A 17382-nucleotide genomic window follows, 5' to 3' on the forward strand; every position below is an offset into this window, starting at 1 on the left:
TCAGGTTATTATGCCAGACACATAGTTGCCCTATCTAATATATAATTGCCTAGAATACTACTTCCTGCAATTTGTGCCAACTTCCGTGGCTTTGTCCGGAGCTATTGTCCGGAGCTATTGTCCGGAGCTAATGTCCGGAGCTAATGTCCGGAGATAAGTGACGTCACCAGTGTCCTACACCCAGGAAGAGCACAGTGGCCCCAGGCAGAGCACAGGGGCCCCAGGCAGAACATGGGGCCCCAGGCAGAGCACAGGGGCCCCAGGCAGCATATGGGGCCCCAGGCAGAGCACAGTGGCCCCAGGCAGAGCACACACCAAATCGGAGGCCGAGGGGCCCCGCCAACCAAATCGGAGGCCGAGGAGCCCCGCCCACCAAATCGAAGGCCGAGCGGCCCCGCCCACCAAAGCGGAGGCCGAGGGGCCCCGCCCACCAAAGCGGAGGCCGAGGGTCCCCGACCACCACATCGGAGGCCGAGGGTCCCCGCCCACCAAATCGGAGGCCGAGGGTCCCCGCCCACCAAAGCGGAGGCCGAGGGTCCCCGCCCACCAAATCGGAGGCCGAGAGTCCCCGCCCACCAAATCGGAGGCCGACGGGCCCCCGCCCACCAAAGCGGAGGCCGAGGGTCCCCGCCCACCAAATCGGAGGCCGAGAGTCCCCGCCCACCAAATCGGAGGCCGAGGGGCCCCGCCAACCAAATCGGAGGCCGAGGGGCTTCGCCAACCAAATCGGAGGCCGAGGAGCCCCGCCCACCAAATCGAACGCCGAGCGGCCCCGCCCACCAAAGCGGAGGCCGAGGGGCCTGGCCCCGCCCACCAAAGCGGAGGCCGAGGGGCACCACCCACCACATCGGAGGCCGAGGGGCCCCGCCCACCAAATCGGAGGCCGAGGGTCCCCGCCCACCAAATCGGAGGCCGAGGGTCCCCGCCCACCAAATCGGAGGCCGAGGGTCCCCGCCCACCAAATCGGAGGCCGAGGGTCCCCGCCCACCAAATCGGAGGCCGAGGGTCCCCGCCCACCAAATCGGAGGCCGAGGGTCCCCGCCCACCAAATCGGAGGCCGAGGGTCCCCGCCCACCAAATCGGAGGCCGAGGGGCCCCTCCAACCAAATCGGAGGCCGAGGGGCCCCGCCCACCAAATCGGAGGCCGAGGGTCCCCGCCCACCAAATCGGAGGCCGAGGGGCCCCGCCAACCAAATCGGAGGCCGAGGGTCCCCGCCCACCAAATCGGAGGCCGAGGGGCCCGGCCCCGCCCACCAAAGCGGAGGCCGAGGGGCCCCGACCACCACATCGGAGGCCGAGGGGCCCCGCCCACCAAATCGGAGGCCGAGAGTCCCCGCCCACCAAATCGGAGGATAAGGGGCCCCGCCAACCAAATCGGAGGCCGAGGGGCCCCGCCAACCAAATCGAAGGCCGAGCGGCCCCGCCCACCAAAGCGGAGGCCGAGGGGCCCGGCCCCGCCCACCAAATTGGAGGCCGAGGGTCCCCGCCCACCAAATCGGAGGCCGAGGGTCCCCGCCCACCAAATCGGAGGCCGAGGGTCCCCGCCCACCAAATCGGAGTCCGAGGGGCCCCACCAACCAAATCGGAGGCCGAGGGGCCCCTGCCCACCAAAGCGGAGGCCGAGGGTCCCCGCACACCAAATCGGAGGCCGAGGGACCCCGCCCACCAAATCGGAGGCCGAGGGGCCCCGCCCACCAAAGCGGAGGCCGAGGGTCCCCCGCCCACCAAATCGGAGGCCGAGAGTCCCCGCCCACCAAATCGGAGGATAAGGGGCCCCGCCAACCAAATCGGAGGCTGAGGGTCCCCACCCACCAAATCGGAGGACGAGGGGCCCCACCACCCAAATCGGAGGCCGAGGAGCCCCGCCCACCAAAAGTAAGTGCGGCCCCAAAAGTAAGTGCGCCCCCGGGTGCAAAAGTAAGTGCGCCCCCGGGTGCAAAAGTAAGTGCGCCCCCGGGTGCAAAAGTAAGTGCGCCTCCGGGTGCAAAAGTAAGTGCGCCCCCGGGTGCAAAAGTAAGCGCGCCCCGGGTGCAAAAGTAAGCGCGCCCCCCAGTCCCGTGTGTGAAAAGTGCTGCTGTAAAGCTGGTAGCGCTGTTCAAGCATCATGTATTTCCTTCAGGAAATGCCCATCTAATATATAATTGCCTAGAATACTACTTCCTGCAATTTGTGCCAACTTCCGTGGCTTTGTCCGGAGCTAATGTCCGGAGCTAATGTCCGGAGCTAATGTCCGGAGCTAATGTCCGGAGATAAGTGACGTCACCAGTGTCCTACACCCAGGCAGAGCACAGGGGCCCCAGGCAGAGCACAGTGGCCCCAGGCAGAGCACAGGGGCCCCAGGCAGCATATGGGGCCCCAGGCAGAGCACAGTGGTCCCAAGCAGAGCACAGGGGCCCCAGGCAGCCTATGGGGCCCCAGGCAGAGCACAGTGGCCCCAGGCAGAGCACAGGGGCCCCAGGCAGCATATGGGGCCCCAGGCAGAGCACAGGGGCCCCAGGCAGCATATGGGGCCCCAGGCAGAGCACAGTGGCCCCAGGCAGAGCACAGGGGCCCCAGGCAGAACATGGGGCCCCAGGCAGAGCACAGGGGCCCCAGGCAGAGCACAGGGGCCCCAGGCAGCATATGGGGCCCCAGGCAGAGCACAGGGGCCCCAGGCAGCATATGGGGCCCCAGGCAGAGCAAAGTGGCCCCAGGCAGCATATGGGGCCCCAGGCAGAGCACAGTGGCCCCAGGCAGAGCACAGGGGCCCCAGGCAGCATATGGGGCCCCAGGCAGAGCACAGTGGTCCCAGGCAGAGCACAGGGGCCCCAGGCAGATTATGGGGCCCCAGGCAGAGCACAGTGGCCCCAGGCAGAGCACAGGGGCCCCAGGCAGCATATGGGGCCCCAGGCAGAGCACAGGGGCCCCAGGCAGCATATGGGGCCCCAGGCAGAGCACAGTGGCCCCAGGCAGAGCACAGGGGCCCCAGGCAGAACATGGGGCCCCAGGCAGAGCACAGGGGCCCCAGGCAGAGCACAGGGGCCCCAGGCAGCATATGGGGCCTCAGGCAGAGCACAGGGGCCTCAGGCAGAGCACAGGGGCCCCAGGCAGCATATGGGGCCCCAGGCAGAGCACAGGGGCCCCAGGCAGAGCACAGGGGCCCCAGGCAGAACATGGGGCCCCAGGCAGAGCACAGGGGCCCCAGGCAGAGCACAGGGGCCCCAGGCAGCATATGGGGCCCCAGGCAGAGCACAGGGGCCCCAGGCAGCATATGGGGCCCCAGGCAGAGCAAAGTGGCCCCAGGCAGCATATGGGGCCCCAGGCAGAGCACAGTGGCCCCAGGCAGAGCACAGGGGCCCCAGGCAGCATATGGGGCCCCAGGCAGAGCACAGTGGTCCCAGGCAGAGCACAGGGGCCCCAGGCAGATTATGGGGCCCCAGGCAGAGCACAGTGGCCCCAGGCAGAACATGGGGCCCCAGGCAGCGCACAGTGGCCCCAGGCAGAGCACAGGGGCCCCAGGCAGAACATGGGGCCCCAGGCAGAGCACAGTGGCCCCAGGCAGAGCACAGGGGCCCCAGGCAGCATATGGGGCCCCAGGCAGGGCACAGGGGCCCCAGGCAGCATATGGGGCCCCAGGCAGAGCACAGTGGCCCCAGGCAGAGCACAGGGGCCCCAGGCAGCATATGGGGCCCCAGGCAGAGCACAGTGGTCCCGGCAGAGCACAGGGGCCCCAGGCAGCCTATGGGGCCCCAGGCAGAGCACAGTGGCCCCAGGCAGAACATGGGGCCCCAGGCAGAGCACAGGGGCCCCAGGCAGAATATGGGGCCCCAGGCAGAGCACAGTGGTCCCAGGTAGAGCACAGGGGCCCCAGGCAGCCTATGGGGCCCCAGGCAGAGCACAGGGGCCCCAGGCAGCATATGGGGCCCCAGGCAGAGCACAGGGGCCCCAGGCAGCATATGGGGCCCCAGGCAGAGCACAGTGGCCCCAGGCAGAGCACAGGGGCCCCAGGCAGAACATGGGGCCCCAGGCAGAGCACAGGGGCCCCAGGCAGAGCACAGGGGCCCCAGGCAGCATATGGGGCCCCAGGCAGAGCACAGGGGCCCCAGGCAGCATATGGGGCCCCAGGCAGAGCACAGCGATATTTTGGACCACTGTGCGGTGTTTCAGACCCCCTGTGTGATGTCTGGGGCCCTGTTCTTAAGTATATTAAAGATTAAAGTAACGTATATTAAAGTATATCATAGATTAAATTTGACACGTTTATGAGCACCATTGAGTGATATACTCAAGAATGACATAATTTTTCAACATTTTATGGTTTCAAACTGTAAACACTCAGAGTTTTTTTTACTTCAACCAGAAAACCTTAACGGTTCATAAAAAACTTGACTGTTCAGGATATGATAAAAGTCATAGTATTCTGAATCTTTAACTTATAAAGATACCTTTACATGGGGTGATTATTGGTTCCAGAGAGGCTTTCAGCCGATAATCGTACACATGGCTGGTGACAGGACAATACAATATAAACGTTCAAAGGTAAACACTGATAACATTAAAATCTAATATATAATTGCCTAGAATACTACTTCCGGCAATTTGTGCCAACTTCCGTGGCTTTGTCCGGAGATAATGTCCGGAGATAAGTGACGTCACCAGCGTCCTACACCCGCACTTTTCTGATTGGTTGCCGCCTGCCGCGAGCGACCAATCAGAAATGTGCCGTACTGTCAAGAATTGTCAAGAGCTGGTGAGTGCAGCCATTTTTTGTTCTTTCTTACTATTATTTATTAATTGTATTATTCTTACATTTGAATAAATAAAGTATATATGGATTCTAGACTCCCGATTCTTTAGAATCGGGCTTCCATCTAGTAACAGGATAATGACATTCTGCCTTTTAATTCCTTATCTGCTTCTCTGACCGGTCAGGTGATATTTCTTTAGAGATGGGCTTTCTAGACTGGGTTCTCGTGGTGTAGAGACCCTCGTCTGTTCCTAGCAGCCCTGCATTTTGCCATCTTGGTTGTCGCTCAGTTCTCTGGTCCTCCTTTGACCAGCGATGATGCTTCTGCTTTTGCAGAACTTGTACCATGAAGGCAGAGACTTGAGGCCCAGCGGTTGGACACGTGATATTCTCTGCATGGTGGCTCCTCGGTATCCCTGTCTAATGCAGTATTTTCAGACTCGGCCGTTTCTCCATTTCCCAGCGCACAATGTACAATGACTGTTGTTCCCCTTCCTGTCCCTGCCCGGCGTCAGTCTGCTGCTTGCATTTGATTTTTGCAGCCAGTCTCCAGATGCTGTACAAGCTGAAGACATCCAAGGTGTTTGAGAAGCTGAAGCCGGGGGAAGGGAAGCAGATGGCGGAAATAGTGGACGACGACCCCTTTGCCATCCAGATGATGTCTTGGTGCCCGGAAAGTAGAATCTTGTGTGTTGCGGGAGTGTCGGCGTACGTCATTATCTACAGATTCAGCAAACACGAGGTGGTAACGGAGATAGCGGTAAGTGCTGACAGGAAAAAGACCCCCATAGATTTGCCTCGGCCTTATGAGCCTCGTGCTTACTGGGAGCCTCGTGCTTACTGTGAGCTCCGCCCACGAGGAGCAGTTTTATACATCATTGTAAGATGTGCTGATTTGGCTCCACGTTTCACTCTCATCTGATTCATCCTTTTGTTTCCTGTAAGTCCCTAGAAGTTCGGCTGCAGTATGAGGTGGAGGACATCATGACCCCCGACCCGGACAGCGTCTCGCCATTTCCTGAACCCACGAGTCAGCCTCTGTCGTCAAAAAGCAGGAATCTGGCAGGTAGCGCCAACACCGTGACAAGTGAGGGGCCCCTGAAGGACAGCATACCATGTCTGAGGTATGGAGCCTTGTCCTGGGAGGCTTTCCATAAGGAGTCATCTTAATGTATTAAAGGGGCTGGCCAGCAGTAGAAAAATATGACTGATTCTGGTACTACTTAACCCCCTACCTGGACCACAACAAACACATATGTAAGTCATATGTTGTATAGAGCAGGCTCCATACGGGGGCAATTACTGGCTTCGCCTCTAACACAGGGGCCGGGGCCAGTACCAATCACTGCAGTTTAACCAGGCGCTGCTGTCAATCACTAACAGACATTACAGTGGTTCTCAGCAGCCTGCACACCCCGATGGACGCACATTTGCACCCCATACAGGGCGGTCACAGGGTGTCCCTGCGGTGCCAGGGTATTTGGGGGGCCTTCCTAGAAGGGGTCTGGGCTGCATAGGAGGTCGTTATATTTACTGCAATACTGAACTATAAAGTGCAAGCGATTGAGGCTATGTGCACACGTTGCAGATTGGTGTGCGGATTTTTCCGCACTGTTTTTGCAAAATCTGCAGGTAAACCGCACTGTGGATTACCCGCGGATTTACCTCGGTTTTTGTGCGGATTCCATCTGTGGTTTTACACCAGCAGATTCCTATTGAGGAGCAGGTGTAAACCGCACAAAGAATTGACATGTTGCGGAAAAAACACCGCTGCGTTTCCGTGCGTTTTTTTTTCGCAGCATGTACACTGCGGATTTTGTTTTCCATACGTTTACATGGTACTGTACACCGCATGGAAAACAGCTGTAGATCCGCAGCGTCAAATCCGCAACATGTGCACATAGCCTAAATGGTGGTAGGTGTAAGGTTATGTGCACACGTTGCGGATTTTGCAGCGGATTTGATGCTGCGGATCTGCAGCTGTTTTCCATGCGTTGTACAGTACCATGTAAACGTATGGAAACCAAAATCCGCAGTGCACATGCTGTGGAAAAAACGCACGGAAACGCAGCGGTGTTTCTTCCGCAGCATGTCAATTCTTTGTGCGGATTCCGCAGTGGTTTACACCTGCTCCTCAATAGGAATCCGCAGGTGTAAAACCGCAGGTGGAATTCGCACAAAAAACGCGGTAAATCCGCAGGTAATCAGCAGTGCGGTTTGCCTGCGGATTTTGCAAAAACAGTGCGGAAAAATCTGCACACCAATCCGCAACGTGTGCACATAGCCTAAGGCTTCTCGGGAGACTAAAAACAGAAGTCACATGTTATTCAAAAGTGGGAAGAGCATCCTTTCTGTAATCCCAAAAAATAAATAAAAAATAAGCATATTTAGTATCGCCGCGTTCATAAAAGTTCGGTGAATATCTGAAATGTAATAACTCTTACGGAAATTTCTTTTGTGTTTAAGATTAAAACACCAGAATTCCTGATTTTCAATCATCAAATCAACCACATGAAAAAAGGCAAAAAAGTGATTAAAAACATCATATGTACCCAAAATATTATCAACACAAACAGCAGTTCGCCCTCACCTGTTACTGTATATTTGGGGAAAATAAAGTTATCGGAGGAACAAACAAAAATGCAAAAAAGAGACATGGCCTGGTTCTGAAATGATTAAAGAAGCTGTAATGCTGCTGCAGTGCACTATAGCGCAACCCAGGGGATTCTGGTGAGGGAAGAGAGGTTGCACACACAGTGTAACACCACTGAGCAGCAGCACAAGCACCACCTGGTGGCGAAAGAGTGGTCAGACAAGCCGAGTCAGAAACAGTCAGGACAAGAAGTACCAGAGGTCACAGCAATGCACGTGGTCAAATACAAGCCAGAAGTTAGAGCCAGATGGCAGCAGATATAACCGAGATGAGAGACAGTAAAACAGGTCAGAAGACAAGCCGGGTCACATACTGTCATGGTTCACGGGGAGGATACCTTTATCATCACCACCACTCACACCAATTTGTCATGAACCGGGGTTGTTTGGTTGCCCCTGGTTCTCTCTGAAGGGGATATATCTATATCCCACTTCCCAGTTCCAGTTTGGAACTTGCAGCTCTCTGGCACCCCCCTTGCCCTCAGGTCAGACAGGGTACTGCACCTAAGATAATTAGTCACCAGAAAGGCTGCCTTACATTGTACTGGCAAATGGGCACACTACAGCGAGGGTGATATGACTACTCCCACTCAGGCAGGAACGATAATTATCAACGCCGCCAGTCGCTACAAAGACTCCCAAACGCAGAGGATAAATCCGCTGCCACCAGCTCCGATTTCTAAATTATTAACGGGTGCAGGGCCAACCCAGATTAGTAGCGTAAATCACTTCAGAGGACGTGACCATACGTTATAGAGCAAGGAGAGACAAAGCTAGTAATTTTACATTTTACTCCAAAAAAGGTAGGCAGCGTTTACAGAAGTATAAAAAGATATTATAAAGAAGACAAGTATCGTATATACAGTACAATTACAAATAAAATGAGATTAAAGTTGAAAAAAACTCTTACATAGCGTTCAGATCATTTCATCTCATGGCTGAGCATGTGCTGTGGGGGATGGGCGAACATATATCCAGATGCATTACAGCTCAGTCTCGCAGCTAGACCCAGGAAAAAGACACTGGAAGACTGATGTCCCACTCAGTTATCTCCCAGCCCAGCACCAAGGCACTCCCTCTGTGGTGACCTCACTCAGAGACTGAATCCTCCCCTTTCTTAGAGCTGTGACAAACCATTTTTATACATAGCTCGCTGTATGAACCTCATATACGAACAACACCATGATCAGGATGTGCACCATGTCGGGGGGATTCTTTTAAGTGTAACCACGGCATAGTTGCATGACCCACTTATGGAGAAACCCGCTTCTTGCACTTGTTGGGTTTAGCTCCTAGTGATTTCCGTGAGCTATAGATCTCTCAATGGACATCCGGAATACATAATCCTTATATCTCTAGCCCTGATCGGTACCAGTATACCTAGCTTTACAAGAACAATAGAATCCCATGCTTGCTGTACCAGTTTTAGCCAGTATCAGGTGGGAGGGGGCAATGAGGAGTTTAAGGACCCTGGCTTTCACAGCACCAAGCCATATAAATTCCTGAAGGAGGGGAGAAGAAGTATAAGATTACACACGCAGGCAGAGTGAGAAGGAGAAAAGCTGTTTATTTTCCCCAGGGGAAGGGGGGCTGTCATCACCCACAGGCATGTGTCTGAAAAGCCGTGGATCCTTTTGGTGTATACTCAAAACATGGCATATTCATATTATTGTAACACATACCAAAAGGTCCAAGAACAGGGAGCAAACACTAAGACAAGCGGGGAGGCAGGAAGGGAAGTCACAGGAACAGAGTAAATGGGCAGAGGACAAGACACGGTGTCAAGGGGTCATCTGCTCTAGCCTGGGAGCATGAATTATCACTGACATTGGTCTGCAGGCCACAGCAGACTGAACTGGCCACACCGAACCCAGAACGAGGCAGAGAAGGTTAACCCTCGCATGACCAGACTGGGGAGAGAATAGCAAGACACAAACCCCGGCCTGGATCATGACAAATGCCATATTCTTCCAATCCTGGACATTCCCCTTTCATTTGTGCCTGTTGTCTTAGCTGCACTGCTGTAACTATAAAGAACCCTTTCCTATTTTGCTTTGATTCTCCTTTACAGAGAAGGAATAAGCGCTGGTCCGGTGTACTGCTCCTCAGATCTACACCAGATGTAGCCGATGTGGTGATGTTTTGTGTCTTACTCTGGGGTTACGCATAAAGTGCGAGGATCTAATATCCCGAGATTACAGTCATTAGTTGGACGAGTGCGAGGCGGCACAGAGCGGCCTAATAAGCGCAGGCACTGGCGGTGAGCGAGCCGGCAAAGCTGCAAATTAAGAGCAATTACAGCATTACCCAGCGCCGCGCACAAAGATGCCGTAATTAGCCGCACTCGGCTTTACTCACTTTGTTGAAACAACAACTCATCGTCGGTAATTTTAGGTTAGAAGAGGATTTTTTTTCTGTTGATTTTCTGTAGAAAAATGTTTATTCACTGCTTATTCCAGGAAGTTACTGTCGGAGAGCGAGCGGCACAGGCCAAGCCACACCGTACACCCTGCATGTGATGCCGCACAGGCCGAGCCACACCGTACACCCTGCATGAGATGCTGCACAGGCCGAGCCGCACCGTACACCCTGCATATGATGCCGCACAGGCCGAGCCGCACCGTACACCCTGCATGAGATGCTGCACAGGCCGAGCCGCACCGTACACCCTGCATATGATACCGCACAGGCCGAGCCGCACCGTACACCCTGCATGTGATGCCGTACAGGCCGAGCCGCACCGTACACCCTGCATGTGATGCCGCACAGGCCGAGCCGCACCGTACACCCTGCATGTGATGCCGCACCGTACACCCTGCATGTGATGCCGCACAGGCCGAGCTGCACCATATACCCTGCATGTGATGCCGCACAGGCCGAGCCGCACCGTACACCCTGCATGTGATGCCGTACAGGCCGAGCCGCACCGTACACCCTGCATGTGATGCCGCACAGGCCGAGCCGCACCGTACACCCTGCATGTGATGCCGCACCGTACACCCTGCATGTGATGCCGCACAGGCCGAGCTGCACCATATACCCTGCATGTGATGCCGCACAGGCCGAGCCGCACCGTACACCCTGCATGTGATGCCGTACAGGCCGAGCTGCACCGTACACCCTGCATGTGATGCCGCACAGGCCGAGCCGCACCGTACACCCTGCATGTGATGCCGCACAGGCCGAGCCGCACCGTACACCCTGCATGTGATGCCGCACAGGCCGAGCTGCACAGTATACCCTGCATGTGATGCCGCACAGGCCGAGCTTCACCGTCCACCCTGCATGTGATGCCGCACAGGCCGAGCCGCACCGCGTACCCTGCATGAGCTGCCGCACACGCCGAGCCGCACCGTATACCCTGCATGTGATGCCACACAGGCCGAGCTGCACCGTATACCCTGCATGTGATGCCGCACAGGCCGAGCCGCACCGCGTACCCTGCATGAGCTGCCGCACATGCCGAGCCGCACCGTACACCCTGCATTTGATGCCACACAGGCCGAGCTGCACCGTACACCCTGCATGTGATGCCGCACAGGCCGAGCTGCACCTTATACCCTGCATGTGATGCCACACAGGCCGAGCTGCACCGTACACCCTGCATGTGATGCCGCATAGGCCGAGCCGCACCATATACCCTGCATGAGCTGCCGCACACGCCGAGCCGCACCGTACACCCTGCATTTGATGCCACACAGGCCGAGCTTCACAGTATACCCTGCATGAGCTGCCGCACACGCCGAGCCGCACCGTATACCCTGCATGTGATGCCGCACACGCCGAGCCGCACCGTATACCCTGCATGTGATGCCACACAGGCCGAGCTGCACCGTACACCCTGCATGTGATGCCGCATAGGCCGAGCCGCACCATATACCCTGCATGTGATGCCGCACACGCCGAGCCGCACCGTATACCCTGCATGTGATGCCACACAGGCCGAGCTGCACCGTACACCCTGCATGTGATGCCGCATAGGCCGAGCCGCACCATATACCCTGCATGTGATGCCACACAGGCTGAGCTGCACCGTACACCCTGCATGAGATGCCGACGGCGGAGCCGCACCGTACACCCTGCATGAGATGCCGACGGAGGAGCTGGCCAGCAGACACTGCACCGACAGACGGGAAATCAGTCCAGGCTTAGTCCTGCCCACGAAGAGGCAGTGTCTGTCACAGTGTGTCAGAGCAGGGTTTGTAACAGTGCGTCAGGCGCAGGGTTTGTCACAGTGTGTCAGGCGCAGGGTTTGTCACAGTGTGTCAGGCGCAGGGTTTGTCACAGTGTGTCAGAGCTTCCTCTTAAGGCTGCCGTCACACTATCAGTATTTGGTCAGTATTTTACATCAGTATTTGTAGCCAAAACCAGGAGTGGAACAATCAGGAAAAGTATAATAGAAACATATGCACCACTTCTGTACTGCCTTCAGGTGAAGATATGGTGAGTAGGCATCCTGCCCATCTCTGACCTACTCACCAAAAGAAAATCGGCCCTTCTCATGGCTGATTAACCCCTTCAGCACATACCATGCAGGAGAGAAACGTCTGGGTTTCTGGATCATGGAAGAAAGCAATCTTCGTGACACATATCTCCCCTCACATACAGTGCCAGTGACCCTGTCACAATAGATAAATAATAGCTGATAGATTGATGATAGATAATAGATAAATAGATGATAGATAATAGATAGATGATTGCTAGATAGATAGATAATAGATAGATAATAGATATAGGATAGATAATAGATAAATAAATAGATACATAGATGATTGATAGATAATAGATGATATGTAGAGAGATAACAGATGATAGATAAATAGATAGCTAACAGATAGATTGATAAATAATAGATACATAGATGATAGATAGATAATAGAAAGATGATAGATAAATAGATAAGATACGTAGATACAGTTAGGTCCATATATATTTGGACAGAGACAACATTTTTCTAATTTTGGTTATAGACATTACGACAATGAATTTTAAACAAAACAATTCAGATGCAGTTGAAGTTCAGACTTTCAGCTTTCATTTGAGGGCATCCACATTAAAATTGGATGAAGGGTTTAGGAGTTTCAGCTCCTTAACAGGTGCCACCCTGTTTTTAAAGGGACCAAAAGTAATTGGACAGATTCAATAATTTTAAATAAAATGTTCATTTTTAGTACTTGGTTGAAAACCCTTTGTTGGCAATGACGGCCTGAAGTCTTGAACTCATGGACATCACCAGACGCTGTGTTTCCTCCTTTTTGATGCTCTGCCAGGCCTTCACTGCGGTGGTTTTCAGTTGCTGTTTGTTTGTGGCCTTTCTGTCTGAAGTTTAGTCTTTAACAAGTGAAATGCTGCTCAATTGGGTTGAGATCAGGTGACTGACTTGGCCATTCAAGAATATTCCACTGCTTTGCTTTAATAAACTCCTGGGTTGCTTTGGCTTTATGTTTTGGGTCATTGTCCTTCTGTAGTATGAAATGACGACCAATCAGTTTGGCGGCATTTGGCTGGATCTGAGCACACAGTATGGCGGCTCTGAAGACCTCAGAATTCATTCCTGTGTCACATCATCCTTAACCACTAGTGACCCAGTGCCACTGGCAGCCATGCATGCCCAAGCCATCACACTGCCTCCGCCGTGTTTTACAGAGGATGTGGTAAGCTTTGGATCATGAGCTGTACCACGCCTTCACCATACTTTTCTCTTTCCATCATTCTGGTAGAGGTTGATCTTGGTTTCATCTGTCCATAGAATGTTCTTCCAGAACTGTGCTGGCTTTTTTAGATGTTTTTTAGCCTTTTTATTCTTGATGCTTATGAGTGGCTGCACCGTGCAGTGAACCCTCTGTAGTTACTTTCATGCAGTCTTCTCTTTATGGTAGATTTGGATATTGATACGCCGACCTCCTGGAGAGTGTTGTTCACTTGGTTGGCTGTTGTGAAGGGGTTTCTCTTCACCATGGAGATTATTCTGCGATCATCCACCACTGTTGTCTTCCGTGGGCGCCCAGGTCTTTTTGCATTGATGAGTTCACCAGTGCTTTCTTTCTTTCTCAGGATGTACCAAACTGTAGATTTTGCCACTCCTAATAATGTAGCAATTTCTCGGATGGGTTTTTTGTGTTTTCGCAGCTCAAGGATGGCTTGTTTCACCTGCATGGAGAGCTCCTTTGACCGCATGTTTACTTCACAGCAAAACCTTCCAAATGCAAGCACCACACCTCAAATCAACTCCAGGCCTTTTATCTGCTTAATTGAGAATTACATATTGAAGGGATTGCCCACACCTGTCCATGAAATAGCCTTGGAGACAATTGTCCAATTACTTTTGGTCCCTTTAAAAACAGGGTGGCACATGTTAAGGAGCTGAAACTCCTAAACCCTTCATCCAATTTTAATGTGGATACCCTCAAATGAAAGCTGAAAGTCTGAACTTCAACTGCATCTGAATTGTTTTGTTTAAAATTCATTGTGGTAATGTCTATAACCAAAATTAGAAAAATGTTGTCTCTGTCCAAATATATATGGACCTAACTGTAGATAGATAGATCGATCGATCAGAGGGATGTCACCTTGCCATGGTTGATGGGCATACATGAATTGGCCAATTTATGCGCTAAGAACCTTCATTTTCATCTATTACTGTAAGTTTAAAAAAAAAAAAAAAATCATTTTAAAAAGTTTTTTTGAAAAGTATAATCTATTTTGAATGTTTTTAATGTTTTTCTGTGTTTTCACATGGCCTAGATTCATGCACATATGCTGCGGTGTTCTTTTTTGTCTGTATATATGCCATGCTGTTGCAGTGCAGTATAGCACAACCTCCACAGGAGGGAGCTTGAGAGGGAAGGGAGACTAGCGGCTGCAAAGCTACTGGTGCCGTTACATTGGAAATCAACAAAAATCCCCTCACTCTCACAACTATTAGCCAAAATTGACCAACTTTACAGAATAGCTGAATTAGCAGCCTCCGTGAACCACACGACCTTATCGTTTAAAGAAACATGGAACCCTTGGGTTCTCTATAAATCCAACAACCATCTGATACTTGAAGACTTAAGGTACCTTCACACGAAACGACATTATAACGATATCGCTAGCAATCCGTGACGTTGCAGCGTCCTCGCTAGCGATATCGTTTCGTTTGACACGCAGCAGCGATCAGGATCCTGCTGTGATGTCGCTGGTCGCTGAATAAAGTCCAGAACTTTATTTGGTCGTCCGATCGCTGTGTATCGTTGTGTTTGAAAGCAAAAGCAACGATACCAGCGATATTTTACACTGGTAACCAGGGTAAACATCGGGTTACTAAGCGCAGGGCCGCGCTTAGTTACCCGATGTTTACCCTGGTTACTAGCGTAAAATGTAAAAAAAACAAACAGCACATACTCACATTGCGTCCCCTGCAGTCTGCTTCCTCCTCTGACTCAGCGCCGCAAAGTGAAAGTGAAAGCAGCACAGCGGTGACGTCACCGCTCTGCTCTCACTGTACGGCGCTCAGTCAGTCAGGAAGTGGACGCAGGGGGACGTGAATGTAAGTATGTGCTGTTTGTTTTTTTTAGATTTTACGCTGGTAACCAGGGTAAACATCGGGTTACTAAGCGCGGCCCTGCGCTTAGTTACCCGATGTTTACCCTGGTTACCAGGGGACCTCGGCATAGTTGATCGCTGGAGAGCGGTCTGTGTGACAGCTCTCCAGCGACCAAACAGCGACGCTGCAGCGATCGACATCGTTGTCGCTATCGCTGCAGCGTCGCTTCGTGTGAAGGTACCTTTACATTAAACAAAATCAACTGCAAAATAAGGTGCTCCCCTCCCCATCTACTTCCCTCAACCCTGACACCTCCTTCTCTATTCTCTCTTCTTCTCTTTATTCTATCCCTTTAAATAGAAATTAGACTGATTTCAAAAAATGATTGATAGCAGAATATATTACCTATCGTTTAGTTTAAAACTGGATTTTTATACCCTTCAATTGATTTCTGCTTGTTGTTCATACATTATATTGGTCTTACCTTTATACACTTCGAGTAGCTTCAAAGCTTTATACTTATTTTAAGAGACCTTATTCGAAGACTCGTTTTTGATATTCTGTTAATTATTTCTTTTACTTCACGTATGTTTGTATATCTGCTCTTTTATAAAAATCAATAAAAAGAACATTGAAAAGAAAAGAAAAGACAGGGAAGGGAGATTGCGTACACAGAGAAGCACCACATAGCATCACAGATGCCACCAAGTGGTGAGAGAGTGGTCAGAAAACAAGCCAGGAGGTTCAGCAGCGGTCAGAAGCGGATAAGACAACGTCAGAAAGCAGAAGCGAGTCCGAATACGAGCCAAGTCAGGAACCAGAGAATCAAGCAGACAAACAGAGAAACGCTGGGAAAAGGGCAGACAGAGGGAGTAAACAGACACGGGACAAGTCAGGGATCTCAGCAGGACAAATCAAGAGTTACCAGAGTCAGGTTCACTCGCCGAAGGCAGAACTATAGCGGACACCACCAGCAGGATGCCTGGGAGCTAAATAGCAAACCTGAGCCCAGATTGAGGCAGAGCAAAGTTAACTCTTGACATGATCCGCCCGGAGAAAGAACAGACAGGACTAAACCCTGGAGCGGATCATGACAGTATGCAGTTTTGCAGCGTGCACGTGTTCACATTAGGAGTGCTGGTTGTTTTTTTTTTTTGTCTAGATAGATAATAGATAGATGATAGATAATAGATAGATACAGAAAGTTGTTTATAAAGTTCTAAAACTTTACATTTCCACATTGCTGACATTTTATTAACCCTTTCTGGACCAAGCGATATATCGTTTTTGAACTTTTCTTTGTTCCTCCCTTTTTCCAAGAGCCATAATTTTTTTCCTCTTTCCGTCCCCGTAGTCAGATGCAGTCTTGTTTTTTTCCTGGACGAGTTGTAGTTTTGAACAACACCCTTCATTTTATCATATAATGTAGTGAAAAAATTAAATAGAAAAAAAAAAAAAAATCGCACTTCCACCATTATTTTTTGAGTTTTGTTACTTTGGTGTTCATTGTGCTGTGAAATGACCTGGTAACATGATTCTCCAGGTCGACACGATTACCAAACTCCATACATTTATAAAAAATAATTGGTTTTGTGTGGCCATTTTCAGAGATTTGTAAGGTTCTTATTGTTCCATTAATGGAGCTGCCGGTCTTTTGAGCTGCCTGTCTTTTGAGGTGCCAGTTTTCTGAGCTTCTGGTCTTCTGAGCTGCTGGTCTTCTGAGCTGACGGTTTTCTGAGCTGCCGGTCTTCTGGGCTGCCGGTCTTCTGAGCTGACGGTTTTCTGAGCTGACGGTTTTCTGAGCTGACGGTTTTCTGAGCTGACGGTTTTCTGAGCTGATGGTCTTCTGAGCTGCCGGTCTTCTGGGCTGCCGGTCTTCTGGGCTGCCGGTCTTCTGGGCTGCCGGTCTTCTGAGCTGCCAGTCTTCTGAGCTGACGGTTTTCTGAGCTGACGGTTTTCTGAGCTGACGGTTTTCTGAGCTGACGGTTTTCTGGGCTGACGGTTTTCTGAGCTGATGGTCTTCTGGGCTGCCGGTCTTCTGGGCTGCCGGTCTTCTGAGCTGCCAGTCTTCTGAGCTGACGGTTTTCTGAGCTGACGGTTTTCTGAGCTGATGGTCTTCTGAGCTACCGGTTTTCTGAGCTGATGGTCTTCTGGGCTGCCGGTCTTCTGGGCTGCAGGTCTTCTGAGCTGCTGGTCTTCTTGGCTGCTGGTCTTCTGGGTTGCCGGTCTTCTGGGCTGCCGGTCTCCTGGGCTGCCGGTCTCCTGGGCTGCCGGTCTTCTGAGCTGACGGTTTTCTGAGCTGACGGTTTTCTGAGCTGACGGTTTTCTGGGCTGCCAGTCTTCTGAGCTGACGGTTTTCTGAGCTGATGGTTTTCTGAGCTTCCGGTCTTCTGAGCTGATGGTTTTCTGAGCTGACGGTCTTCTGAGCTGATGGTTTTCTGAGCTGACGGTCTTCTGAGCTGATGGTGTTCTGGGC

At 52.2% G+C, this 17382-nt stretch overlaps 1 protein-coding gene across 10 annotated transcripts in view; it reads left to right on the forward strand.

Moving 5' to 3' along the window:
• The window catches only part of STXBP5L (syntaxin binding protein 5L), a 358674-nt gene that overhangs the window by 211148 nt on the left and 130144 nt on the right, over positions 1 to 17382 (forward strand). For all 10 annotated transcript variants that reach the window (XM_077293641.1, XM_077293643.1, XM_077293642.1 and 7 more), the window contains 2 exons: positions 5269 to 5486; positions 5672 to 5850. In XM_077293641.1, coding sequence (XP_077149756.1) covers positions 5269 to 5486; positions 5672 to 5850 — 397 coding nt within the window. The remainder of the gene's footprint in view (positions 1 to 5268; positions 5487 to 5671; positions 5851 to 17382) is intronic.

This window comes from Ranitomeya variabilis, chromosome 3 (genome assembly GCF_051348905.1).
Source record: "Ranitomeya variabilis isolate aRanVar5 chromosome 3, aRanVar5.hap1, whole genome shotgun sequence".
Taxonomy (NCBI): Eukaryota; Metazoa; Chordata; class Amphibia; order Anura; family Dendrobatidae; genus Ranitomeya; species Ranitomeya variabilis.